General features: G+C 37.1%; 1 protein-coding gene across 1 annotated transcript in view; it reads left to right on the top strand.

The window, feature by feature from the left end:
• The window catches only part of NRG3 (neuregulin 3), a 420,875-nt gene that overhangs the window by 153,194 nt on the left and 240,127 nt on the right, over positions 1-27,554 (top strand). The window contains exon 2 of the mRNA XM_075717752.1: positions 19,639-19,768. Within this exon, the coding sequence (XP_075573867.1) occupies positions 19,639-19,768 (130 nt within the window). The remainder of the gene's footprint in view (positions 1-19,638; positions 19,769-27,554) is intronic.

The raw sequence follows: 27,554 nt of genomic DNA on the forward strand, positions 1-27,554 counted from the left end.
GGTCCTACACTATGTACATTATGCCTGCAGTGCCGAAGAGGGAGGAAAGGGAATAGTGAGGAGATGGTTGTTGGAGTTGTAAGCCATGCGGGGGTGGACAGAGGGTGGTGCTTCAGTTTTTAATTACAATTCATTAAAAATTAAGCTTTACCCCGAGAGAGAGATGTGAAGTGATGAGTCCTTTCTGAGTCCTAAAATAGGGCAGCAAAAACTTGCACACAAAAGCAAATCTTTGTAGGACTGAAGTTCAGATTTTTTCAAAATGTCATGAACATGGCTGCAGCTGTTAGAAGGCTGAATTTCAGCCAAAATTTTAAAACTGTACAAGCTGTCAGCTGCTTGCCTGGTTGTTTGCTCTCCTCAGAAATCTTGCATCTGCTTGATAATGCCATAGTGAAGTGTGAGCCTAGGAAAATCTCCAGAAGTTGCTACATTGCATTGCTGCATAGTTAAGGACACTGCAGGTTCTGAACTGAGAAGTGCTGTATGAAGCAAGATTTCCTAGACCCATGGTCTAACGACGCATGTGCAGTTGTGTTGGCATGGAAAAATACAGCATCAGTGATCTATTTATTTTCTGAAACAACTGTTAGCATCATTAATTGGCCATGGTAATTATGGATGCAAAGATTTTTAAAATGTTTCTTGGAACATCCCACATATTAGGAATGCTCAGGTATTGATCTAAGTAGCCATGGTATATGCAACATGGACAGACAGATCTGTGGGCTTTTCTGATACCTGCTGAGACTTTGTCCAGCCATAGAGGGTGTCTGAAAATCCTAATTTTCTTCTGTACTGGCTTTTGGTGATTCTGTAAATATTTCATTTTTAAATAGTCTGTTCAGGTGTGATTTAGATCTTGGTACTCAAAAGCTGCTTCCTTCTGATTTGAACTTTGATATAGCGCTAAAACATGCAGAGATATTTGAATAACATCCGTATCTCGTGTAGTCATGGGTAGGTCTACTAGCCTTATGATTAAGTGGATGGCAGGGTGTACCACTGCTTTTGTGTTTGATACTGAATTCCAACAGCTCATCTGCATTGACAGGATTTACAGATACTGATGTGCTCTGTGTCTGTCTTTGCTATCAAGTTGCCACCTCAAACAAACTCTACATGCAGTATGTGCGCAAGTGGGAAAGTTGGATAATAAAGACTCAAGATGATAATTTTGTCTGTGAAGTCCTTGTCATCTAGTAGGAAGAGAATTAGCTAGCAGAAACTATCATCTTGGGTGTTTGACAGTACTAAGGCAATAGCATAAGAAAATACATAAATCTACTGAATAACCATGAAACATACTCAACCAGAGAAAATAGAAAGAAAATAGAGTAGCTGGCAAATGGAGAGATACAAGCTGCCAAAAGGGATGTCAAACATTAATTCCAGCATCTCAGGATTGATTTTTTTTTTTTTTTTAAATATATATTTATTTTTAGAGCCACCAGATGCCAGCCACGTTGCTCATGCAAACTAGATAATCTGAAAATTGTTCTAGCTTGTTCTAGCTTACTCCAGCTTCCAGTGCCCTGCAGAGGCTGTTGCAGCAAAAATGAGATCAGCTTGGAAGAAAGAAATTCTGACTTTGTCCTTCTCCTAGATGTGGATATGTGTGTCTTATACATGCCAGTGGCTGTTCAAGGAGGCTATAGCATGGGATCTGTTTAAACAACTTCTGCACTAACGAAGCTTTTTCATATGCAAAAGATGGCTAATTCAGTCCAACACACTACTGAAGCCAAAGATTTTCACTTGCCTACATGCCAGAGAACTTCTGATTGTGTACATTGATTCCCCATACCTTCAAGTTTTCCTTCCTTTTCCTCAGGCTTTAATTAGGTCCAAACCATTGCGTCTGCTGCTTCTGAAGGCATTCAGTCTAAATTTACTGTTGGCAAAAAGAAACTGAGCACTGAGGCAGTGCAAAAATAACTCCTTAAAAAAAAAAAAAAAAATCCGTAAAATCACAGACTCAAAATGAACCACCTTGTAATTTCAATCTGAATGAGTACTTCCAAACCAGACTTAGCTATTTGGGACTTTCTCCCTTTTGACAAGTGATGTGAGTAACCTTGGTTTCATATTGGATTGGTTTCATAGGTAAGTCTAATTGGAGAGAAAGCAGTGGTACACTTAATCTGTTTTAAACTGGGTGTATGTGGAAGCTTCAGCTGATTTGTGAAATTGTATTTGGATATAGATATATATGGATAAAATAGGTAAATAAATATTGGATTCCTAAATAGATACCTGCTATTTAAAAACTTACTGTAGTCCACTATTTAATGATTTATACTTCTGCAGTCTTGAGGCAATCCAAGTTACATCCACTATGTAAAAGGTAGGCTTACATAGAGATGTTAGGTGGGTTTTTTTTTTCCTAATTCTCAATGTTTCTTTCCTGAAGAGACCTGTTAGCTGTTTGTGTGAGCAGGTTTTCTTTGGGCGTCCTGAATTTTCATCATTTTTTGTTTGTTAGGCTTCTTTCTCACTTTCCTTCTCCTTCCTTGTATTTTATGTTGCTTTTAAAATCTGCTACTTTATGCCATATAAATGTGGAGAAATTATGCATTAGTATCTGATTTTTTTTATTATTATTCCCCCCCCCCCCCCCCCCCCCCCCTTCTTTCCCTGTCCCTCTCATTCCATACCCATTCCTGTTCTCCTTGGTCAGAACTTGCACAGATAAAGCAATCTTTGCCTTGGGAACATTTACACAGGAGAACAGTAGGGCAGATAGTAAAGGAAATGATCTTTATGTTTCCTTGGGAATGGCCGAGAAGCAAATGCATCTTGCTTAGGGCAGGCATTTGTGTCTTGTCTCTCCCAGCTGAGCACTAAACCTGAACCTGTATGAGCTAGGTGATGTATTGCTGTAAAGAACCACTGTTTGAATCCACTTTCTCTGTTATTTAAAGCCTCAAACATTTGTTTCCGTGTGTGACCTGGGCAACATTACATGGGAATGTTTCCCAAGCCATGTTATTTTTTAAATCAAAGTCAAAAATCTATCATTCATTGGAAGAGGAGGGAGAGAAATACCGTAATGAGCAAGTATTTGTGTCTGGACTTCTTTCCACAAACTTGAAATGGGATGCTGTTAGAGGAATTGATTAGCATTAGGGTTCATCTCCTGTGAACTTCTGACAATGATTACTGAAGCATTTTGGAGCCAGCTTATTTTATTTATCAGCTGATTTATTTTTTTCTTGGCCTTTTCCACACTTCCAAGAGTAGCAGTTGTGCTCTCCAGAGAGGGGATATTACTAGGATTTTTGCTACTGCTGCCAAAAATCTTCTGGCTCAAAATTGCTGTCTGAGTCAGCTTTGTAACATGACAAATTCAGAGACAGCTGCAGCAATGATATGTTAGCTGCCTATTGGGCAGCTTCTGAGTAGGCAATAAATCTCCTACTAGTTATAAAATGTCATTAAAAATAGCCTAACACAATAGATGATTGTGAAATATTGTGCGTATTTTTCTGGTTAGCAGGTTGAAAGATGTAGAAGTGATATAAGTTAGAACAGTTATTCAGTTGTGGCTACATATGTTATATATACTATCATTAAAGAAGAATTAGAAACCATTAAAAGAGGATGATGTCCTTTTTCTGTTATCTTTTGTTACTCAGCTGTTAATTGCTCATATTGTAGGCTGTTATTTCAGTGATCACAGCTGTTGCTTCTGTGTATGTTTTTCTCCAATGTGGTGGCACTAGAGTAGTGAATACGATGCATTTTCCGATGGAGAGATTTTAAAATGGAATTAGGCTACCATTGGAGGTGTTCAGTGTTGCATTTCCAGAACTGGACTTCTGTTGCTATTGTCTTGTAGTTCTATGAGCATTATTAATGCTGCAGTTTGTAAGTTAAACTACTAGTTTAACTGGCTTTTTCTTTACTGTGCTAACATGTTCAGTCAACCAGAGCCTGCGGTCCTACTTGTTATGTCTAATTATGTTCCATGTCTGTGCCCCAGCCTACGTTTAATTTGCACAGAAGTGGAAATGAAGTTGTCAGTGCCATCTTGCAACTACTCTCCTCCCCCTTACTTTAGCTATATCAGATGCCAACACTGCTGAATTGGTGAACCTCAAGCTGGTTTTTTTAGCAGTGGAAAGCTGACTGCTTTGCAACCATCAAACTGGTACAGTGAGACACAAAGTGCTTGTGATATTGCCCAAATTTCTCATGGGTACAGGTAGGAGATATCATTTCAATGTCAATTATATACTGAATTAATCTGAGTAATAAAACAAGGATGCAATTTCAGTATGTGAAATCTCATGTTCTGTACTAGCTAACACTGGTAGATGCCTAGGTTAACATGTATTTGATTCAGGAGTGTAGGAAAGCAAAGGAATGCTTTTGTTTTCTACTTCAAGGCTAGTTTCTTGCAAAGACAGTTTTACTGTAAGATGCTTGCTACAATTGTGCTTAGTCTGTATTATCTAAACCAATTAATTGCAGAGTGGAGAGAACTGAAGGGTGAGACTGCATCTTAATGCTTCTCAGAGCAAGAAGAGAAGCTGCTACAGATGTTTCATTCCTCTTCTTTCCTAATACGAAATAGGGGAAAATAGTGAATTTTGTAAAATACTGTATGCAACAGAGTAAATTTGTTGATGCTATTTTAACATTGAGTTTACCCTTTTCGACATGCAATTAGTGGTCACTTTGTTCTGTCGTGCGGTTTTCATTGTAACTGAAGTGTGAACGAAGGTTGAGGTTTCTGTAGCATTGGAATGTATACTGCTAGAAGCCCCCCCTGCAGACCTTGTGCTTTCTGAGTTTGTATAACATTAGAGGGAAAAACTGCCTATTTAATTTATTTTCCCTCAATTACACTGCTTTATCAGGTACATGAAATTAGAGTTGTTGATGTTTTTTAAGATTTAATTAAAAAGAATACATATTAGTTTCCTTAAAAAAAAATAAAAAGGGGTAGGCAAAGCATAAGACCTACAAAACTTATTTAGTCATTAAGGAATAGAAAATTAACTGGAACGTTTTTAAGAACTTTAAAATTCTAGTTAGTATTAGTTCTCAGGGGCATTTTGTCTTCACAGTCTTCAGTGGACTTAAATAATTACTGGAATGCTCTTCATCATAGCTTTCACAACTATGTTGTTGAAGGGTGCACTGTGAAGGCTGTCTAGGTTATCTAAAACCAAAAAATCATAACTCGTACCAAACCAAGCAGATTATACTGTAAAAAGCTGAGAGAGTATATTTACTGCATTGCTGTACTGCTTGCCTGCGATAATACTTCTGTTGCTCAAAACTCATTAAGGATGAAAGATACAATGCCCAGAAATGACCGTAACCTCAAAATGCTCTGGTGGCTAGAATTGGCAGTGAGATGCAATGCTACTGGCAAATCAGGGTGCCATGCTCTTATACCATGGGTGCCTGGAAGTGGAACATAAGTTCTACAGCTAATGGTAATCAGAACTCTGTGGCAGTCGATGCTTTTTTTGCCTATATATGTGTATACAATGTTATAATCTCTGTGTATGTAATAAGTTAAGGAATTATTAGAAAAGGAGTAGCTGATAGTGTGTTAGCGGTGTGTGTTTTGTCATGGAATAAATGCAGACTCTAACGCTTGAGTGCTTTGTGTGCTTCTGGTGCTTAGGTCTCAGAAGGAGCTGGTAGAATTTGAAAGATGCAGAGAAGAGTGACAATGATGACTTATTAGTTTACTAGCTTGTTGTCGCTGTTGAAAGATTGAATTAAATTTCCTCTCTTGATGATTGTGGCAGGATATAGCTGCTGTAGAGATTACTAAATGCGGTAGGCAAATAAGTTAGACTTCCTTTCGATAGCTAGCTTTTGTATTAATTGAGTTTCTGCTACTTTACAGTCTTCTCAGTAGCATTATATAAAAGAGCTGTGTGCATCTTTCTCTTGTCTGCCAGTCAGCCATGCTGTAAACCACCTGCCCTCTAGGAAGAAAATATATATTAACTTTTAATGTAACATTAAAATTAATGAATTAAATGCACTGCAATGGGAAATGCAGATTTTTAACTAATAATTACATCTCATGAAGCTTGCTAATCAAGCACCAAGTCAATAAGATATGAGACCTGTGTTACTTAGGGTGAGTATGCTGGCAGCTTATAAAATTAGAATAGAGCACATTGGATGTAGAGAACATGACTTCCAAATGCAACTTTACAGAGTACCGTGGCTTATGGAAACTGAAGTGAAAAACAGGAGCCCTGGCTGAATATTGTGCATAGTGGCCATGGTCCCAAGAGAGATTTCAGAGTCCATTATATGGTGTCTCTACAAAAGCATTTTTCCTTACAGTTGCAAACTCCATGTCATGTCTTCTCTTTGCTCCTTTGTTCACAGTTAGCAAGACTGTATGTATATTGGTTTATTGCACTAACGCTGTGTATTCTCTAATAGTAAGAAGCCAAGCCAAGAAGTTTCAACTATTTTAAACTCCTTTTGTACCAATATCATGGTCTCAATTGAAGAGTATTTAGCAGAAAAAAAAAAAAAAAAAAAAAATCTGTCTCAGTTATTAGGCAGTGGCTTAGATTTGAATCACAGGTATTGAACTCATAATTTTTTTTGCGTTAAATCCAAGACCAGAACGAGATGCAACTAAACCTGATTTGAATGTGAGTCAAAGGCCAAGAATTTATGAAGTAGAAAAAGATGATGTTTATATTAATCTGTGAAATACTACAAAATAATCATATAGATGCTGTGGTATTAGATACGATACCCTTGACATCTCTAGTCAAACTCAGGGCTAACTGAGATTCTGTTGATTGAAGTCTAGTTTCTGAAACTGTAGTAGCCCACATGAAAACCTCTTTATCTGGCTCTTCCTTACCACAGTTCACTGACACTTTGCTGTGTTGAGGCACTGTGGATTTAATAATAAAGCTATATGCAATTTACCTAATTACTTGCATTAGAAAATGCTAGCCTATAGAGTTTATCATTTTAGAGCAGTTTATCGTTGTGTGCTGGTAGTAAGGTCAAGGGGATTTGCGGCACGTGCACTTCTCACAATGCCGTGTCAGAAACAGATGGAAAAGTGTTCTCCTTACCCGAGAAAGAGAACAAGAGAAATCTTGTGAAGTAAGCCGTACACAGGAACAGAGCGGAACAGAATGAAGGAACTGTTGCAAACACACTTTACCTTCTCATGCCTCTCCGCTTTCTGTTCTGGAAGACTGAATTAAAAGAATCAAGGTGAGGAAATGAGATTAAAAAAATAAAATATAATGTAGGGCATATGGGTTTCTTTATGAAGGGAAATGCTGAGAGTAATGTTAAAGTTTCATAGCCTGACTTTGCATGCCCGCACCACAAGGATGTCAGAATGATAAATGCAATAGTGAATAAATTTTAGATTGCATGCCCTGGAAATATGCGCAAGCTTAGGGTTAAAATTGCATTCCTTATGTCCTTCATTTCTATTCAATGCATTATTTGACCTATTTCAGTTCCTTGGAGAAAGAGCATCACACTGCTAGTCAACAAACTATCATAGCTTCTTGATAATTAATATTTTTACATTGCAACGTAAAATGTTTCCCTATATAACTAGTGTAATCCTTTTATTCCATTAGATATCCATTTTTTAGCTTACAGTACTTTGTCAGTGACTGTAAGAAGTGATTTATTAAATGTTGAAAACATAGTACGGGATAATTCCTGTACAACTTTAAGGAAATTGTAAATGATCCAGAAGAACTGTAGACTATAGAAGCATAGAACTGCCCAGGCTGAAAGGAACCTCAAAAGATCATCTAGTCTGACCTTTTGTGGAAAGGGGAGCCTAGATGAGATTACCTAGCAGCCTGTCCAGTCATGTCTTGAAAACCACCAGTGATGGGGACTCCAACCACATCTCTGGGGAGGTAGTTCCGGTGCTTGATTTTATTTTTTTTTTATTTTTTAACAAAAAAAATCCTTTTTTACATAAAATTTCCTTTTTTGCCCCATCTGCCCCTTGCCCTTTGTCTTCTCTATGTGGCTCCTTGTGAAGAGAGCGCCTCCATCCTCTTTGTAGCTGCCCTTTAAGTACTTGAAAACAGTGATGAGTTCCCCCTGAGCCTTCTCTTCTCTAGGGAGAAAAGACCCAACTCCTTCAGTCTTTGTCTGTAGGGCAGGTCCTCCAGCCCTTTGATCATCTCCATGGCCCTCCTTTGGACCCTCTCCAGTCCATCTATGTCTTTTTTTTGAGTTGTGGCGACCAGAACTGGACACAGCACTCCAGTTGCAGCCTGGCAAGCTCCAAGTGGGATGATCATGTCTCTATCTCCACTAGTAAGGCCCCTGCGGATGCAGCCCAGGATCTGACTTGCCTTCGTTGCTGCAGCAGTGTGCCACTGACTTATCTTTGGCTTCTTGTCCGCCAGGCCCCCCCGGTGCCTTTCAGCAAGGCTGCTCCGCAGCCACACACATCCTGGCCTGTACTGGCCTCTTGGGTTATGGCGTCCCAGGCGCAGGACTCTGCGCTTGTCTTTGTTGAACTTCATACGGTTCTTGCTCGCCCACTCTTCCAGCCTGTCCAGGTCTTTCTGTAAGATGGCTCTCCCTTCTGACATGTCCACCTTCACCACCCAGTTTAGCGTCATCATGCTTTCAGTCCCACCGCCCAGGTCATTTATGATGTTGGGCAGCATGAGGCCTAGTATTGATGCCTAGGGGACTCCACTTGTGAGAGGCCGCCAGCCGGAGCAAGAGCCGCTCATCGCCGCCCCTGCAGTGCGGCCCGTCAGCCGGCTTCCCGCCGGCCTCACGGACCACCCGGCCGGCCTGCGCCTGGCCGGTTTGTCCAGGAGGAGGCTGTGGGAGGCAGCGTCCAACGCCTTGATGAAGTCCAGGTGAACTTGCCTACTACTCTCCCCTTGTCGACCGAATGTGTTACGTTGTTGTAGAAAAGGGGGTTGGGTTATCAGGCATGAATCGCCCTTGGTAGATGTGTGCTGACTCTTCCCAATCACCTGCTTCATGTTTTGGTTTGTAATAGTTCCTAGGAAGCCTGGCTCCATTACTTTCCCAGGCACTGAAGTAAGACCAACGGGCCTGTATTTTTCTGGCCCTTCTTCTGGGCCCTTCTTGTGGGAGGGTGTGACATGTACCCTCTTCCAGCTGTCAGGCCCATCCCCTGATCGCCAGGACTTTTCAAAGATGTAGACAGTGCCTGTAGGTTTGTGGGGGCTGAGGCCTTGTGAGGGGCTGCAGGCTAGCCCTTCCTCCGTGAGCGGTGGGTCGACACGCGTTGTCACAGCTGCTTGATCCTGTGCCCTGGGGTCCGGCTGCGCTGGTAAAAATGGAGGCGAAGAAGGTATGGAGAACCTCAGCCTTGTCAGCACTGTTAGTGACTGGTTTCCCTGCCCTGCTTAGCCATGGGGCGGAGTTCTCCCTGTGCTTCTGCTTACTATAAAAATCTGTAAAATCATACAGTACTTTGTTTCCAGAAGAACTTTCCTATACTGTAGTGTGTATAAAGATGTGCAAATACAGATTATTACAGATCCGTGATTGAAAAAGTGTTGGTGCTCAGTGAGGACACTTGCCAGTTACCATTAATGACGAGGCCTTCATTATCAATTTCAGGGTTTCTTTCCTTTAGCAATACCTGGGGAGGCTAAAGCCCCCTACATCTGCTAAACAGCAAAATTTACCTTTTTATGCTCTTGTGTATGTGTTGTGCTGCTTATTTACATACACAAAACACAAGCTTTTGGAAAAAACAGCCAGTCCTTTCAGGAATGCCCATGTCTTCAGAGCTGAAAGCTTTGTAAATTTTGTGAAAAAGGATGAGTCATATTCTTACATTCATAAGAGGAAAAACAAACATGTTTGCTCTGAACTGCTTTTTGTAGTTAATAGTTTGAGCAGATTTACAGTGGTGCCACTTCTAATGTCTTAGTAAAATCAGTCATTTCTCAGCAATGTCTGGGTAAGTTATGTATAACTTTCCAAATGTTTAAAAATAATCTCTACATAAAATTGGGCTTTGCAATGAAGATTACTAATATCGTAATGGCAACAAATATCTTTGTATTAGAATATAATGTCCATTCCTTATATTTTACATAACATTTTTATTTTCTATTTTAACCTTTGAATTTTGTGAATGTTTGGAAGGAATAATTTATTAAGTCTTTAAAATACAAAGGTGAGTAATTGAACTCTTATCACACTTTAAGGAATTTGCAGATGGTCCTAATGAGCTGTAAATCACAAAATACTTGTTCCCAGAAGAATTTTCTTAAAAGGCAGTTATTCTTAGGAATGGAAGATTGCTTCAGTGTTGATAATGTTTGCCCTGTTGCTAAATGAAGGCTAACTAATTGTAATTTTCCACTACCTCACAACAGTACGGCCTACCTAGCTGTTGTCTGTGATATGATTACTATGTAAGGACAAAAAGTATTGGAGAGGCCTGAGCAGTCGAAAGAAGAGTCACTAGTATGAGTGAATGTCTGCTCAAGCATTCATCACTATTAGTGTAACAGATTTTTGAAAGCAGAATTCACACTATGCCCATTGCTGATAGCAGTATAACATCCTTTTATACTAAGCAATAAAACCCCCTTTTGCTCTTCTGAGAAGTAGTTTAGGCATATCTGCAGTCTTAAATGTTATATCTCATTTCCTCATCATTTTGGAAAGCCCTGTACGGGTATTAAAGTCAGAAAAAATAAAGTGATAAAACAAAACAGTTCCCATCCTTTATTTGGCATATATTGAACTTCTAATTCCTACTAAGAAACTCTTAAGGAACTGTTTTGTACATCAGTTAAACTATTTCAGTTATGTACCTTTCACTTTGGTTTGAGTTCTTTTAAATCAGCTCAAGAGTATTGCCTTATCTATTCTCAGAGTCTGATATAAGGAGACAAAAAAAATTGTGTAATCTAAGAAAGAAAAAGATTTGGAGGACTGTTAATTGTTTTTTAACTACATGTAATAATGATTGTAACACCACTTTTATACTCCTTTTGTAGCAATATTGAGTTATTTAGGTCGTTGCACTTCTCTTGTACTTTCGTCTCTTACATTTCCTTCTTCTCTGTTTCCTGTTATATTTCCTTTTCTTTACAGTGCAAAGTTCTGAAACTCTTCATTTTGACTTATTTACAAGGAACTCAGACCAAATTCAGTTAAAATAATGGTCCTCCTAGGCAATGAGATTTGAATCCTCCTGAGACCCCTTGAAGCTGAGCTTGAAAAATAAAGGAAAATTATTTTGATTAGTTTAAGGCAACTTTATTTTTATTACTATTCTTGATAAATAATGATTAATCATTGCTTCAAACTAACATTTTCTTCAGTAGCCAAACTGAGCCAAAAATGTTTCATCATGAACTTCCTAATGCACTCTACTCTAGACTTGAAAACACTAGGTTTTGTTTGAAATTTTTTTTTTATTGCAGAACACTGGTGGTTGCAGACATCACAGATGTAGTTTGTTGCACTTGCTTTCTTCTAGCATCTTTTAACCTTTGCAGAATTTTTCTGGTCTCATTCCCCTGTCCCAGCCCCGTTGTCGTGTGTGCTCCCTTCCCGCCCCCCCCCCCCGCCCCGGTTTTGATCACACCCCGGAAGTCTCTCTTTTTTTTTTTTTTTTAAATTTACTATTTTTCTTTTGTGCTGCAAAGTCACTTGATTTAAGTGTTTTTCAGTTTCTCTGTCTATTGGAGACTATTTCCTAGACCTATTTCCACATCCCCAAAAGGGTGTCCCTTTTTGGTGCAATGGTGCTATCCATCTCAAGGGCTTTTGGTGACTCCAGTGATGTCAGAACACTGAGATGGGAGGGACTGCTAGGGGTCAAAGGAGAGAGAGAGAAGCCCTAGGGGTGGTGGATTCACTTTTGACTCAATCTTGAGTATGCTGCTTTTTCACTGAATTCCTCTATGAATTTCTTTTAGATCAATTAATGAGAAGTTCTACCAAAGGACACATGAATACATGTCTGATTGGCAAAAGCACTCTGCACCTCGACTGCCTGTCACAACTGTCATGACTCAATTTTCAAAATAACTCTTTGCATTGAATGCTAAAACCTTTTAGAGTTTTAGTCACTCCTGTTTCTTTGGCTCCTAGACATTGAAAGAAAAACCCTGGCCTTTTGTGTCTTATGGGGCTCTCTCCTGAGTCATCTCCCATTTGTTCAGCTTTCACTGATTCAGTTTGAGCTGTACAGGAGAATGCAGCCTCTGATGTGCAATTCTGCACATATATAGATGAATTTCATTGGTATTCAGGGTTCGGTATTTAAGTTCTGGCAGATGTGATCAGGTAATATATTCTCAAGTGATGCTAGATTTATTTGCTTTTCTGCTTTTGAGTTTCAGTTGCAAGATACCATTAGGTGAGCATTTTTTTTTGCACATTGTTTTTAGAAATAGCGGTTGCTAGGTTTGGTATAAGTTGTGAAAGCAAAGACATACTTTATGTAAGAGTTTTGCAGTGAGCCAGCAGTTCTCTAATAGCATGATATTTTGCTAATAATGCACTAGTATGTTGAAAGTCCTTTAATATATTTTTCAAGATATGAATTAATACTTGTGTATTGTGATTTCAAACTGATAACAGCATTTGGAAAATGCGAACATTTATTTCTGGAACAAGGTCACACTTTAAGAATGAATTTTGGAATCACTAACAGGGAGTGTGTGCTGATTTTTAGAGAGATGGCTGTCTCAATTTCTTGTACGTTTCTGGAGCTGTTGTTTCTGTACAGTTGTGGATATGATGCTATGTTCTGGTGATATGGGGGGAAAAGCAGTCTGTTCAAGGATGTGGTTGGTTGTACCCGCAGAGAAATGTTTCACAGGAATGTGCTTGTTGAGTTAATACCACATGAGGTTTCTTATACAATCCTTTGAATTAAATACAAAGGAAAAATATTCGGACCATCTCTCACTGATAACAAGTTCAGCTACCTCCACAGTCTGGCTGGGAATCCAACTGTAAATGACAAAGTTCTGATGCGTCTGCTGCTTTATCAGTTTGTTGCTAAATTATACTGATTTGCTCATTTGAATCTGCAGGCTAATAGAAAAGCTCCGAGTATTCCCATATCTGTAGCACAATTTTGCTTTATATCACGATGCAGTTAAAGCCTTTAAAGTGTTATTGGATTAAATAAAATTTTGTCTGGCACAAAATGGGTAAGGGGTAACTGCTTGAATAATCAGCATTCAGAACTCAACTGCTAGTTAATACAAAACTGTCTCTGTAAATGCAATAAAATATTTTTCATAGTTTCATTAAGTTTTTTGTTTTAATCATTGATAAATGCATGCAAACAGTTCAGGTAAGTTTAGAACAAGAACCCTGTTTCTATTTAAAAAAAGAAAGTTTTATGTTCTAGATATCTTTTGGGTTTTGCTCATAATTTATTACTAGAATTCTTAAATTAAATTATTCCAGCAGTCTCCCATGGCTAACGCCAACTAGAGTTCATTTAGCACTGTGTCCTAGTTTCGGCTGGGATGTAGTTAATTTTCTTCCTAGTAGCTGGCATAGTGCTGTGTTTTGGATTTAGGATGAGAATAATGCTGATAACACCCTGATGTTTTAGTTGTTGCTGAGCAGGGCTTACAGCAGTCAAGGACTTTTCAGCTTCCCATGCTCTGCCAGGTGCACAAGAAGCTGGGAGGGGGCACAGCCAGGCACCCAAACTGCCCAAAGGGCTATTCCATACCATATGGCATCATGCTCAGTATAGAAACTGGGGGCATTGGCATTGGCCGGGGGGCAGCGATCGCTGCTCGGGGACTGGCTGGGCATCGGTCAGTGGGTGGTGAGTGGTTGCATCACTTGGTTTTCCTGGGTTTTGTTCCTCTTCTTGTTGTTTTGCTTTTCACCAATTTTTTTTTTTTATTATTATTATTGTTGTTGTTGTTATTTTATTTCAGTTATTAAACTGTCTTTATCTCAGTGCACAAGTTTTATTACTTTTAACCTTCTGATTCTCTCCCCCATCCCACTGGGGGGAAGGTGAGTGAGTGGCTGTGTGGTGCTTGGTTGCCAGGTGGAGTTAAACCACAACAACTGATAAAGGAAGATCTCTGCTTTACATTAAAAATGAGTATGTCTTGAATGTTTACTTTACAAATATTGATAACTTAAGAAAGAGTTACCATCAGCTAAGGCTAAATCATAGCAAACACTCGCAAGAAGTATTTTTTTCCGCTCTTTCTCCCTTAATGAATATCTTGCTAGGGCTTAGTATCTTCTCTCCTTACACACCTTTCATTTGGTTTCTAAAAGCACAGGAATAAAATTTCGAGGTTATATTTTTTAAGATTCAGGGTATTGTGAGTAAACAAAGTAATATATAAACTCTTCTGTGTGTATTTTCATTTTTTTGCAAGACCTTTTCTAGTAGGGTTCAAAAGAATTCTAAAATATTAGGAGAAAAGCACTACATGATCCTGTAAGAACTGCAGGGAACTCTGGTTATACTGAGTCATTGTAAATATTTTGCCATTGACTTCACTGAATGTAAAATCTAACTCCCTATATGCTATTAAATGACCTTTTACGTTACCTTCTTTATAGAATGCAATAGTGGTATAAAAATATATTGTAAAAAATGTTGGACTTTTTTGAGAAGGATTTTTTTTTTTTTAACTAGAGTTGCATTGTCAGAGGAAGTCCGGTTGTTTGTAATTGGCTTACTTTTTTGTAGTGCATTTAAAAATGGGATCAGTGATTTAAAACAAGCATCTCACTTTTTCAGTGCCACAGTAACTGAATGGTTCTCAGAGAAATGATCAGTTATAAATAGATAACAAGATAAAGGAAAAGCTGATTTGCATGTTGATGCTGAATCTATAAAGCTGGTAATACCCAATGGTAGTCAAAATACGCAGTATTTTTAAAAAGTCTTTCAGTGTGTAAGCTCTGGCATTAAACAAAATATGGCGTCTTAAATATTCCTCCTTGGTAATGCACTAAGTAGTTGCCGTATCTCTGTTAATAAGTGAATGTTATTATGTAGCTACAAAATTTGGATGCCTGTCCACTAGTGACTTCAGAAAAGTTAAGCAGGGTCTTCTGATCTCTTGTTCTCCTAGGTAAATTTTTTTCACTCTCTCTGTAGCAGCTAAGAGTGTCGATCTGGAAAAAAAATGTTTACAGTGAGGTGCATGCAGTGTGGGTATCATTTACAGCTAGCATCAAAAACTTTTATTTGAGAGGTATCCAGTAAAATCTGTTTTGAAAGCCAGAATGCTGCAAGACAGATGTGATGGGTGGGAATGGTTGCTGCTGCTGCAGTCTGCACAGAAACAGCTGCCACGAATGCCACTGTTGCCCAGGATGTTTTAAATATTGCATTCTCTGTTTTCCTGCATTTGTCCTTTGCAATTACAGGTTTAATATCAGAGCATAGTACTGGAAACAATGAATCTGGTAGCCGTGAAGGAGGAGATGGTATTTATAGTATCCATATTATGCCATGAAGATCATTCAATAAATTAGCTATAATGAGCCATCCTGTGCTGGTATAAACATGATGAAATAGATTAATGAGACAAGACTACGAAGTCACTACCACCTTAACAAAATAAAATAACATCTGAAAACTTCCTACTGAATTTTTTTCAGTGTTCCCAAATGACTACATTTTTTTGAACCAACTGCATGGTTCTAAATAAAAGATCTTGAGCCTTCCTTTGAAATGTGGACTGAATTCTTGTTCATTTGATTAAAAAGTGCTATGTGAGACTTGGCAATGGTATATCCATTTTTGGAGTATGGGCATCATGCATAAAGCTTTGCTGATAAAGCGAGGCAAGAAAAAAAGAGCAAAAGTACCTAGAAATCCTTTACTCCAACTTAGTTGGAAGGATTCCAGCAGAAATCAATAGCTCCTGCTGCTTTTGCATGAAACACCTGGACACTTGGCAATTAAAAAAAAAAAAAAAAAAAAAAAACCAAAAGAAAAGAGGAGACCTTAAGGGATTATGGATTATTGCCATTTACATACTGAATTCAAGGACATCTGAATGCTTAAGTTCCCTTTTGTTACCTATAAATGTTTGGGTCTGTTACCCACGTTCAAAGACTAGAAATAAATTAAGGGGCTGTACTAGTAATTTTGTGAATGCCTAGGTTTTATCAATTATTTAAATTAAAAAAATAAAACTTCACAATAGAATCGTGGATGCTTAGCAGGCTTCTGAAGCTATGAAGGACAATTCCACTTTTCCATAAGTCAATTCAGTGTTTGGTTAGGAGTCCAAAAGAAAAAAAAAGGGGGCGGGGGGGTGGGAGGGGGGAAGCAAGGGTGGGCAAATAAGGCAATAGGATTTATTATTTATTGGAAAAAGAATCAAGAAAACTATATAGTCTCTACGGTCTTTTCCATTGTTTTGCTCTTTCTGTAATTCTGTTTAGAACAAGTTTTTAGATTTTGTTTTTTCAATATTTAATGAAGCTGTAACAGAGTTTGTTTCATCATGAGTGCAACATGAAGTAACAGCATGGTTGTAACCTTTCAGAAAACTCACGTATCCTGTCTGTGAGTATATCCAGCAGAAAATACCAAACAGCTCTAGGGATATCTAGGTAATCAATTAGTAACACAGCTTTTGAGCTTTTGAATGTTAGTGAATGCAGTTTGTAGCTAAGATGTCTGATCTTTGCAGACCAGAGATCAGCTGTACATAGACCGACATTTCCATGTGCATCAACCTGATTAGACCTGCAGAAATATTTCCAAGACAGAAAAGGCTATAACTTAAAACTGACTTTTAATGCGACTGTATTCGTTTTAAAAAAAGAAAAAAGTTACAAATTATTGTGTACTTTTCAACATAAGGAGTGCTTTCCAAGGCTGTCATAAGAAGCTGTCGGCATCGTTGTTACCTACAACTGTTGTGCTTAATTTGAAAGGCCAGAGGCAGAACTCAAAACAATGTAAGGAAAGCTTGAAATCATGTCCAAGCAGAGAAAATGAAGTGTCACAACTTATGCCTGTTTATAAATAAAACAGACAGGGCTTTGAGGGGGAGCATTTTGACTCCAGCCCGACATCGCTCTGCATGTGCAGAGCACCATGCCACTCCTCTGGAAGCATCGGAAACTCCAGTTCTGGAAGGCTGGCTTGCTGCAATGGCTGAACATAGTTTGTTAACAATTTATATCAGCAGAGAAATCCAGCTACTTGTGTGATTTCGTTAGTACTCAAATTAAGCTATGCTGTAGCTGTATCTTCAGTAGCACTTCTGCCAGTACAAAATGTCACGCGCTCAGTCTGCGCTCTGCTCTGACACTGCTGAATTTGGCAACGGTTTCTGCTGTGGACTTGATTTAATCTTGAATAATATGGAACAGAGAAGTGATTAAAATAAAACAGAACAAAACCTCTGAAGAATGTATTTAATCTAAAACGTTAAAATGCTGACCTTGACAAGGTATTTTTGAGATAGTTATGGTAGAGGAGGAGTATCCTGCACTTTAAACACTGCGCTCTGAGAATTCAGGACGTCACCACCTCAAAGACACGCTTTGTGATACTGCGCGTCTCCTTCCGCTTGCTCTTGTCCTTTGGGGACGTTTCGGATTGCTTTGGTCTGTGTAACGCGACGGCCTTCTTAAAGGTATTTGCACAATTGTTTCTTCAGAGCAGGCTGACAAATGTAAGCGTTCTGTTCTCTAAAGCCATATCAAGTTGAGTTGCTGCTCACCAGTTTTAGTTGCCTTTTGTAATTATGGCAAGGGCTTTCAAATAATATTATCTTTAGTTTTCCTTATTTAAAAGGAATAGAAATATCGTATCTGATTACTGTTGTTTATTTTTTTGCCTAAGCAAATTTTAAATGGTCATTTAAGGCTGCTGTGTAAAATTGACCTTAAAAGGTAACTGGGTTATGTTTTTTCTACCTGAAGATATTTTTGTTACACAAAAGCTGATCATTCTTGAAATGTCAACAGTCATGTGCTAGACCCTGTTTGCATTTACAAACATCTGTATTGTGTCCAAAATTCAATCTGATACATTTCGCTTCAGGGTGTGCTTGCCATCATTAAAAACATAGTTGTTATTATATAGCCTGCACCTTTTTCGTAAGTGCTGCTATCAGGAAAAATAGCAGGACCTTTCATTCTGAATCTACAAAAACGTTTGAAGGGACGCTGTTAGAGTTTATTCCCAGGATTTTTTTTCTCTCCACTGAAAACTTTGAACTAAAATATTTTCTTTCTGGGGGGAAAAGAAGTGTGTTGTATATAAAGATTAGGATGTGGATTTTTTTTACTCTCTTCAAATGTATTTTGTTAATCTTCCTTCACTTAGTCTGGATAACAAGGAAGACTTGTTAGCACTACTTTATCTAAAATACACTAAGAATGAAAAAAGTTACTTTGAAAGATTTTTGGAATTATCTGAATTTTCTCGTAGAACCCTACTTACAAGTATCTTGTATTTCAGTGTTTTGGTTTTCAACTTTGGTATTTGCTTGGCAGATATGTACTTTGTATTGAGTTATGAACAAAAAGCAAGTTAATGTGTTGCAGAGTTCCACGGGCATTGTGCCACAGCTTCATTCCTTTGACAGCAGGCAACAGAATATTTTGGTATAGTCTGTATGGTATATAATGAAAGGTTCTCTTAAAATTTTAATATATATTAGTATATTAGATCCTGGTCCTTAGTAGGAATTTTAACTTTGAGAAATAAGACTGTATATGAAGACTGAGCCATGGCTCTATGGAAATCATTGTCTACTTTGAAAATGATAACTTCATTAGAAAAATCCTTATCTTAGTGAACAAAATTAAAATTATCTGTCAGTGAGACATCTTCCTCTGAAAATTTCACTTTATTGTTGATTAATACAACTGTATTGGAAAAGTTAATGAGATACATTAGAAGACAGTAATGATAGTTCACCCTGACACTGTCAGCCTATTCCAAATCTCATTATCTAACTACATATTCCAAAGTTACAGGCAACAGTCCAAGCTATAATCAATTTTTGGAACTGTGTTGTGGGGACAATCAGACGGACCTATAGAAACCTACAGATGATATACCTGAAATGAAACAAGTCTATGGTGCATTGCTTGTGTTAAGTTCTGGGACGATTTTTGTGATTGGTGACTCAAGTTAGCATTATCCTTAGGGTTTTTTTGGCTTTGTTTTTTCTTTCATTGTTGTGGGTTTTATGGGGTTTTTTTTAGGTTGTTGCTATATTAAGTATTTTTGCTCATTTTTAATGAAAAAAGTAGTGTATTTTATTTAAGACCGTATTTCAGTGTATTAGTATGAAAATACTGTTCTGATTAAAGAATACAAAATAGGTGTGTTGACATTTTAGAAGGGATTGGAAATTGGAAGTGGATGAAATTATACTCAACCTTGCTGCAGCCTAGTTTGTTTTTCTGCTAATATTTCCAAATGTCAGATTCCTTTTGTGAGTCTTTTTAAGAAACTTGATTGCAAATTATATTGCAGTCGCACTGAAGTTTGCTTGCCCTGTGCTTTCGATTTCTGTTAATTAGCCTGTCTTGATCAGTTGATATTACTGAGACCAATTTGATCAAATTTATTTAACATATACTTTAAGAACATTCAATATTTATCCTGACAGCATTTCTTTCCTTTTTTTGTTTTCTCCATAGATACTACAACGTATTCCACTGAGCGATCTGAGCACTTTAAGCCATGCAAGGACAAGGATCTTGCGTATTGTCTCAATGAAGGGGAATGCTTTGTGATTGAAACCTTAACAGGATCACATAAACACTGCCGGTAAGTTGTTTGCGAAGAAGTGGCAAAAAAAGTCTTCTGTCCAAGAGAGACAGCAGAAAAAATAAACATTCAGACTTAGAATGTTACAAAGTGGTGAATTTGCCTCCAATTCTATTGCATCCCTCACAGTTGATGTTTTTTTGTTTTGGTTTGGTTTTTTTTACTGGTCCATAATATTTATAAACACAAATACAGAAATACAAAAAACATTTTGATTATTTTTATAGATAAGAAAAATCTTCACTATTCTCTTTTCTAATCATATAAGCAAATAAGGATTAATGTTTTGTTTTGTTCTTTACATATTAAAATCTTATGTTCCTCTACAGACCAGAAGCATTCCTTTATTTTGAGTACTCAAAGTTAGAGCTTTGACAATAGCTGTATGCTCTGCTCATTAAGAGAGAGGAAGAGTTCAGTTAGTAGTTTTTAAGATTTAGGCTTTCTTAAGTTTAATAACTGAAAGATAAAATGGACTGTAATAGCTATCTGAACATGCTCTATAGCTGCTGTACAGTTTTATACTCCTGAACTTCTGTTAATGTCTATGACCATCTTGAATGTATTAAAAGAATATCAGAAAAGAAAACCAGATCACTAAATATAATATCACTAAATATAATATGCAGAAGGAATACTGTAACGTCTTCCTAAAGATGAGAATTAAATAAAATTCTGAACTATTGAAACAGTCTTTTAAATAGAAGTGGTCCAAAATGAAAACCTGTAGTTGAGATGTTTTAATTTACTCCCAAGATATTGTATTTGGCATACAGAAGGTATATCTAAGACACTTACATGCCCAAATTCTAAACTGAGCATCTAAATACGTAGATGCTCTAATACAAATAATAAAAAGCCCCTAAGATACTCGGAAGCTTTCGCGAATGATTTGGGACTTAAGCTGTGTCCTAAATCCCACTGAAAGTAGAAAAAAAAAGTCACAAAATCGTATGTGCCTGGTTTGAACATGGAAATTTATGGATTTAAAGATTGATGCAAGTCTGCTTATCATCAGAAGAATATTCTTAAGATTTTTATTTTTAATACTGTGCTGGTAATTTTTTCCTATTCACTTTTATATGCTTCAGTGACCATTCATTTCCCCTCTTTATTTTATGTTGTCTTATGGCATGCTTCTTAAATATTATGAGTCATTAATCATGGAAAAATGATGACTTTTTCAACTTTCATCATAAAACTTTACAGGTATATTTTTTTAATTAAAGCAGGTGTGTGATTTTCAGTCTTTCTTAAAATTGCCATGAGCTGTTAACAAGGGAATTACATCACTCAAATATTTAACCATTTTTCCATTGTCAGAATATTCAAAGTGGACAAAACTGATATAAATTAATAGCAGAGAGAAACAGATATATATGAGAATTTTTAATTAGGCTGGTAAGACCATTTTAGTGAACTGTATGGATTAAACTTTTAAATATCTGCAGGAGTATACCTCACAAGAGAGCTGTCTTTTTGTTTGTTTGTTTGACTTTCAAGATCTTTCCTGTTGTCTGCTTTTGCCAAATTCTTGTTTATTTGCTGTGATTCTAATGCTGCAGTCTGACTAACAGTTAGATGTTTTTCCATCCAAGCTTTTCCCCTTAACTAAACAAGTCAGAGTGTTGAGTGTTCATTCTTTCCAGCAGAGTAAAATTTTTTTCATCACTTTCTCTTGTGTTATTCTTCCGTAGGGAAACACAGGTATCATTTGTGAATCTGTTGGCTCCCGTGTGTAACAGATTTGCATTGCTTGTACAAGTTTCAGGCACTGACACCTTCTCTGGGAATTAAACATCTGCTTATTTCAGTGGGTACTTTGAAGTGTGCAACACAAGAAGACATGTATAAGGCAATAAAAATTCATATAGCAAGAGAAGACACATTTTAAAAGGTGATTAAACTAGTCATAATGCTCTATTTAATTCTGTAAGGACCTTCAACACTGCAAGCAGTAGCTTGTTCAGAATTACTTTTGTGATACTGATATGTGGGTCATTAATGAAGAGAAACCATTTAATTTGACCTTCAAATTCTGTATCTCTACCTTTGGTAACAGACTGTATGTCTCTCTGTCAGGGCCAGTGCTGTAGTGAGTGGGATGCAGGTGGTGTTCTATCTGTAGCCTAGACCTGTGCTCTGAACTAACAACTAGAATGTACACATACAGAAAAATACAATACTGATGTACTGTGTTTGTCCTCTAACTAGAAAAAAAGTAATTTTTCCTGAGAATGAAAGGGTTATGGAATTCCCAATGCAATTAAAAGAATCATTTGAATACAGAATTATGAAGACTTAGAGAGTAAAATGATACTTTGTTCTTAGAATCAAGCTGCATTGTGTATTCTCATTGGGAGTTTGATTTTGCATCTGTTCTGGGAACAGAGCACCAATTTACTGAAATGGGAATTTGCCATGTGGAACAGCTGCAGATAGAAGACCTTGATATAGCAAAAAACTTTTGTCCCACTTTGTCAGGTTTAAAGAGTGTTAGTAGATTATATGCTTAGGCAGTTGTGCAGTTGTGTGTACATGTTTAAGGACAAATATGCTAATGATTGTTAAATTAAAAAAAAAAAAGTGAGAGAGATTTGATAGCAATAATAAATATTTGAGTTACATCCTGGACCTCTTCTGTATCCTGATGAACCATACTCTCCGTGCAAACAGTCTCAAGTGGCAGTTCAAGCACCTTTCAGAGTTGACAAAATTCATCGTGCCTTGTTGGACAATAAGAGGAGATGAGTGTTTATCGAACTCCAGCAGTCAGTAATGACATTGGCAGCTGGATGTTGTAGAGCACTGGCTCTATAATTTTATTCTGTTTTGAGACACATACCTTACCTAGTTTGAACCTGTAATTGTGGAGAGTGGGACTAACATGCACCCTTGGTAAAGGGCAAGAGGGGGGCCACGTTGCAGGACACCACCGGGAATACAGTAAATGAGGAGGTCTGAAGCAGCCCTGCTCATGCATCTTCCGTTCTTATCCACCTACAGAGGAAGTGTCCTGAAGTCATGGGATTTTTTTTTTTTTTTAGCTTAGTTGACACCTAGAGGAAAAAATATAGGAATGGTTATAGTTTCCAGTTCTATAATTCCATTTTTGTTTGAACTTGTACATTTTACTTGCTGTCTCTTGGCAAAAATTTGCCTAGGGATGTAAACTGGCAGAGTTCTCCCACATGGTTAGGTAACAAACAAGATATGCTGGATGTTGTTTTAAAGGCGTGACTTCAATATTTATTTTTGTGAATGGTTTAACACAAGCTTCTTTTAAGGATAGGGTAGGTCAACAGTAGGGAAACTTCATATTTAGCTTCTCCATACGCTGAAATTTTTTCCCTGTTGCCTTCTTGAGAATTTAAGCTGAATGGTGAGGGTGCTTTTATTTGTTATTTACACAAAACAAATCAAGTACATAGTCAACATTGGCATTTAAGTGGGTATTACATAATGCAGACTTTAAAAAAAGAAGTTTAGGTTTTGTCTGTACAATTTTATTTCAAAGACCCTATCTCAAGTCACTCTGGGTTTTTGAGGTGAGGGTTTGTTTGGCGTGAATCCTTCTACTTTTTTTCTTTTTAGTCCCTTCATTTTCTTCTGATTACCCATTTAGGACTAGAAAACACCGGATGAATGAGTGACTAAAACTGTTGAGAGTAGAGGATTGCACTGTTAAATTTCTCTTCTGAAAGAAGCCATTAAGACTACTGTTTATGCACTGGAAATCTTGGCATTGGCAGTGAACTCTAATGTACTCTGTATAGATTTGTGTACGTTGGATGAGATATTTCTTTCATCCTTTGTTCCTGTCCTTCATCTCTCCTTCACAAAGCAAGCAGTATAAAACCCGAATAAGTTTTCTAATGACAGAGAATGAAAGAATAGACTCACAAATGCACAGTAAACAAAACATCATTCCCGGTTAACCAAATTACAGCAGGTTGTACGTACACATCCAAGCAGCACTACTGTGGCTACTGTCCCAGAGTTTTCAGATTTCATAGGACAATGTACTGTTGATGTATCGTCTTGTTCTGATGAATTTTGAGCTTGGTGATCTTGCTTATTTTTATGCATAAAAATTTCCATTTTTACACTTACTTGATTAAAAAATGATACCAGCATTGCTCAGCTTTGTTTAAAATCTGTCGTGAGACCAGAAGGATTTCATTCCCTTTTAAAGAAAGTCCAGTGTGGATAAATGTTTATATACTGTCAGGTTTTATTGTGAATCTTTTGCATAGTAGTAACTGTAATCCAGGCGTAGCTTTTGCGGTCAGTAAAAGCAGCAGAAAGGGATCAGACAGACTGGACTTTAGAACAGCTCTGAGCATGGCATACGAAACATGCGCTTAACCATGAGTTAAAAATCCTAAAAAGATAAGAATATCATTTCCCTGTTTTAGTTGCGTGGCTTGTTATCAGACTGCTTGTTTGCAGTCTGACCTAGGTGTTTTAAAATACCAGCTACTCCATTTTGTGTTCCCCTATCTTGCATTACAGTGACACTTTTCCAGAGTGCTTCCAACATGTAAATAAAGCAAACCCAGAAACTTGTTCTCTGTTGAATAGCATTGAATAAAGAAAACATTTCATTGATGTCACAATATTACAAGGTTAGTTTCAGCAAAAATAATCCATTGCGTTAAGCTGACAACGTAACATACAGTTACAAGAATTTAGAGGAGGAAGAAAGCCGTGCTTAAAATTTAGGATGTTTTCGATGTCAAGGGCAATCAACAAGACCTCCTGTTGTGAAAATTATTGGCTTATGAGCATAGGTGTAGCACATATCTAGATTATATTTGCATAGTTGCACACATCATTAGCTGGAAATGCTGCCATTTTTACTTTCATGTTTACTTTAGAAAAGCTGAGGTGAACTTGAAATACCATGTTAGGTAGCTCCAAGCTGGTTTTAAGCAACTGTATTTTAATATAGATATCACATTGCATTATTATTACATCACCTGCTTATTCAGCAGTGCTTTTACAACTCGTGGTTGCCTTCGGCAATGCAGTTGTTTCTGTTAGCTCAAATAAATAGCCTGTGTGCCTAAAGCATTGCGACTGTGATACTTTTCAAAACTTAGGCCTGTATGAAGTCAGGAAGCAGAAATTCTGGCCAAGAAGTCTGTCGCATGGACTGCGCACCTGAAGGGTAGAATCAGCTCGGCTATATTCATATACCCAGGACAGTGCTAGTAAACAACAAATAAATAAAAGCCTTTATTTCTCTAAGTAATAGTAATAACAAATCTGCAATTTGACTACTTTTCCCTTTTTTAGTGGAAAACCTCAGCTTTTCTTGTCTAGTTTTAGATATTTCTTTTCCTTCATACAAAAAAAACCCAAAAAACACCACCAAACCACTTCTGTGGATTCTCTTTCAAGCTCCTGCCCCTTGAAATTACAGGAGGAGGTTGCATGGCTTTGCTGTCGCATACCTGTTTTATCCTTTCAAACCTTTTTAGATACGAACCATGAAGAAAAATGGTTTCTAAACCTCAAAATGAAATGGTGTAAAGCCCAAGGCAGATGGGCAGTAGGACTTGTACTTGTTAATTTAGATATCATAACTTTTTGGTATTACCTAATCTTACATGTTTTTTACCATTTGGTCTGAAATTTTCTGTAATCAACACATAAGATTTGAGCTCATTTAATTAGAATCAGTTAATCAGAATCTAAACTAAATTCTTTTGTCCAAATACTAAACTTCACCTGCATAAAAGCAATACTTTCTCAGGTATGCATGCTCTTTTCCTAATAGTCCTCTAAAATTAAAACCCTTGAAGTCGGATATTATGGTACAAGAATTGAGTAAATAACAAATAGTTTTTAAATTTAAAGATTGAGTCTTTTAGCATCCTCCCATGGTGAAGTAGTGCAAGAACATATTATGTGTTATGCACACTAAACACGGCTGTATTCAATAACACTTGATTTGTGCTTTCATAATTTAACATTCAGAAGATAGAGGCTCTCGAGAAAGCTTCTTGTCAGAGTACTTTAATTATTGATTAATTTTCACAATCTCAACACTCCATTTTACAGTGGTTTTTATTTACAGATTTTCCCCTAGATTATTGCATTTAGCAGACACCTTCTTCAATCTTCTGTAACTTCTGCGGTAGAAAATACTTTCAGCTTGGAAAAGAAAGAACGTATATATGTATATGCAAATTGAAAAGCCTTACAAAGTTCAATTACTTTCAAATATCTGCAAAACTGAATGTTTTAATTCAGCAGTGTAATGGTCTGTATTTCAAACGTCATGACAGACATTTCCCTTGATGTGTTTACAAAAATTCACCCTTCAGCACATGCTTAAGTTTTTGAGTACTGCAATAAATCGGTGTTTATTACTGTTGTTGCTGTTCACATAGTATCATTCCTTCAAGCAGCTCTAGGCACCGAAGTCACTGGCAAAACTTCTATTATCCATTTATCCCTCTTAAACATTTTCTCAAAACAAGTGTGTATTAGTCTTATTATTTGGGGGAGGATAAATTAATTAATGGTAAAGAGAAATACAGAATAAAGCTTTGTATTCAGTGGCAGTTTTAAGTTTCTATCGAGATGCTATAGTCTGTACTCATAGTATTTCAGGTTTTATTTAGTTTCTGCTGACCACCTTAAACAGGTCAGATTTTCTAATGATTTTCTTTTGAAAAAACACTGATCACTAAACATATAATTTCCTGGTTCCATTTCTATCTTTTGAGGTCATAAAATTTACACTCCTGCTTCAGGTTATGATGAAGATGCACTTTTCCAGTCAGAGCAATAAGGTAAAAAGCCACAATACTGTACACATAAAGTGCACACCTAGCTATTTAAATTACATGCTAATTTAACTTAATTCACTTGTGATTCATTTGACTTAAGCAATATCCATAAAAAAAAAATAAAATTTGTAGTCCGCTTCATCTTGTTTGAAATACTTATTCAAATTAATATTCTTGAAAGAGTTTGAGGAAGAAGAAGAAATACGGGAGAAATTGCGTAGCTATGCATCCAAAGTTAATGTTGAAGCTTAAGAGAATGTATATATTTTAAACTTATGTCAGCCTAGAGGACTGAGAAACTGTGGAATTAATTTCTCTTTCCCAGAATACTGAAAGTATACTGATTTGGCACCTAAGTGGGAGATTAGGAAGCAATACTGTGCTAGCGTTTATTCTCATGTCTCACAAGCAAGAATACTTGAAGCTGGCAGAACCTTAAATTTTTATCACCACCTTTTCTTGTGCCTACACATGTTTCTGAAGCTGTGTCTTGTCACTATAGGTTAGCAAGGCATCTTAATTTTGTAGCACATCTCCACTGGTAGAGGTGACTCAAATCCATTCTATATAAAATACTATATAAAATATGTAAAAACTTCCTTGAAGAAAGTTGATCTGTTAATAGAAGAAGCTGCCTATAGACTGCCTCCTGTTTCCTAATACTAAAGGAAAATAAAGTTATGTGACCTACAGAAAGCTATTACTCAGTACATGCTGTCTGAAACTAAATACAAGTGAAGAGGTATATTCTGAAAATTGGAAAAATCAAAATGGTAAAGTCCTTCCCCTGCAGAGGAATATTACATCAATTTATAAGAATTGGGTTTTTCCCCCTTGCTTTCCAAAACTTGCCAGTGAAAAAAGGATTGTATAGCTTTTATAGTACACACAAAGTATTTGTAGAAAAGAAAACCTTAAAAAGTACAGGTGCAAATATCGATGACATCTAATGCATCTGTCTCAAAGCTAATGCATGCAGATAT

The sequence above is a fragment of the Pelecanus crispus genome, chromosome 10, assembly GCF_030463565.1.
Source record: "Pelecanus crispus isolate bPelCri1 chromosome 10, bPelCri1.pri, whole genome shotgun sequence".
In the NCBI taxonomy this organism is placed as follows: domain Eukaryota; kingdom Metazoa; phylum Chordata; class Aves; order Pelecaniformes; family Pelecanidae; genus Pelecanus; species Pelecanus crispus.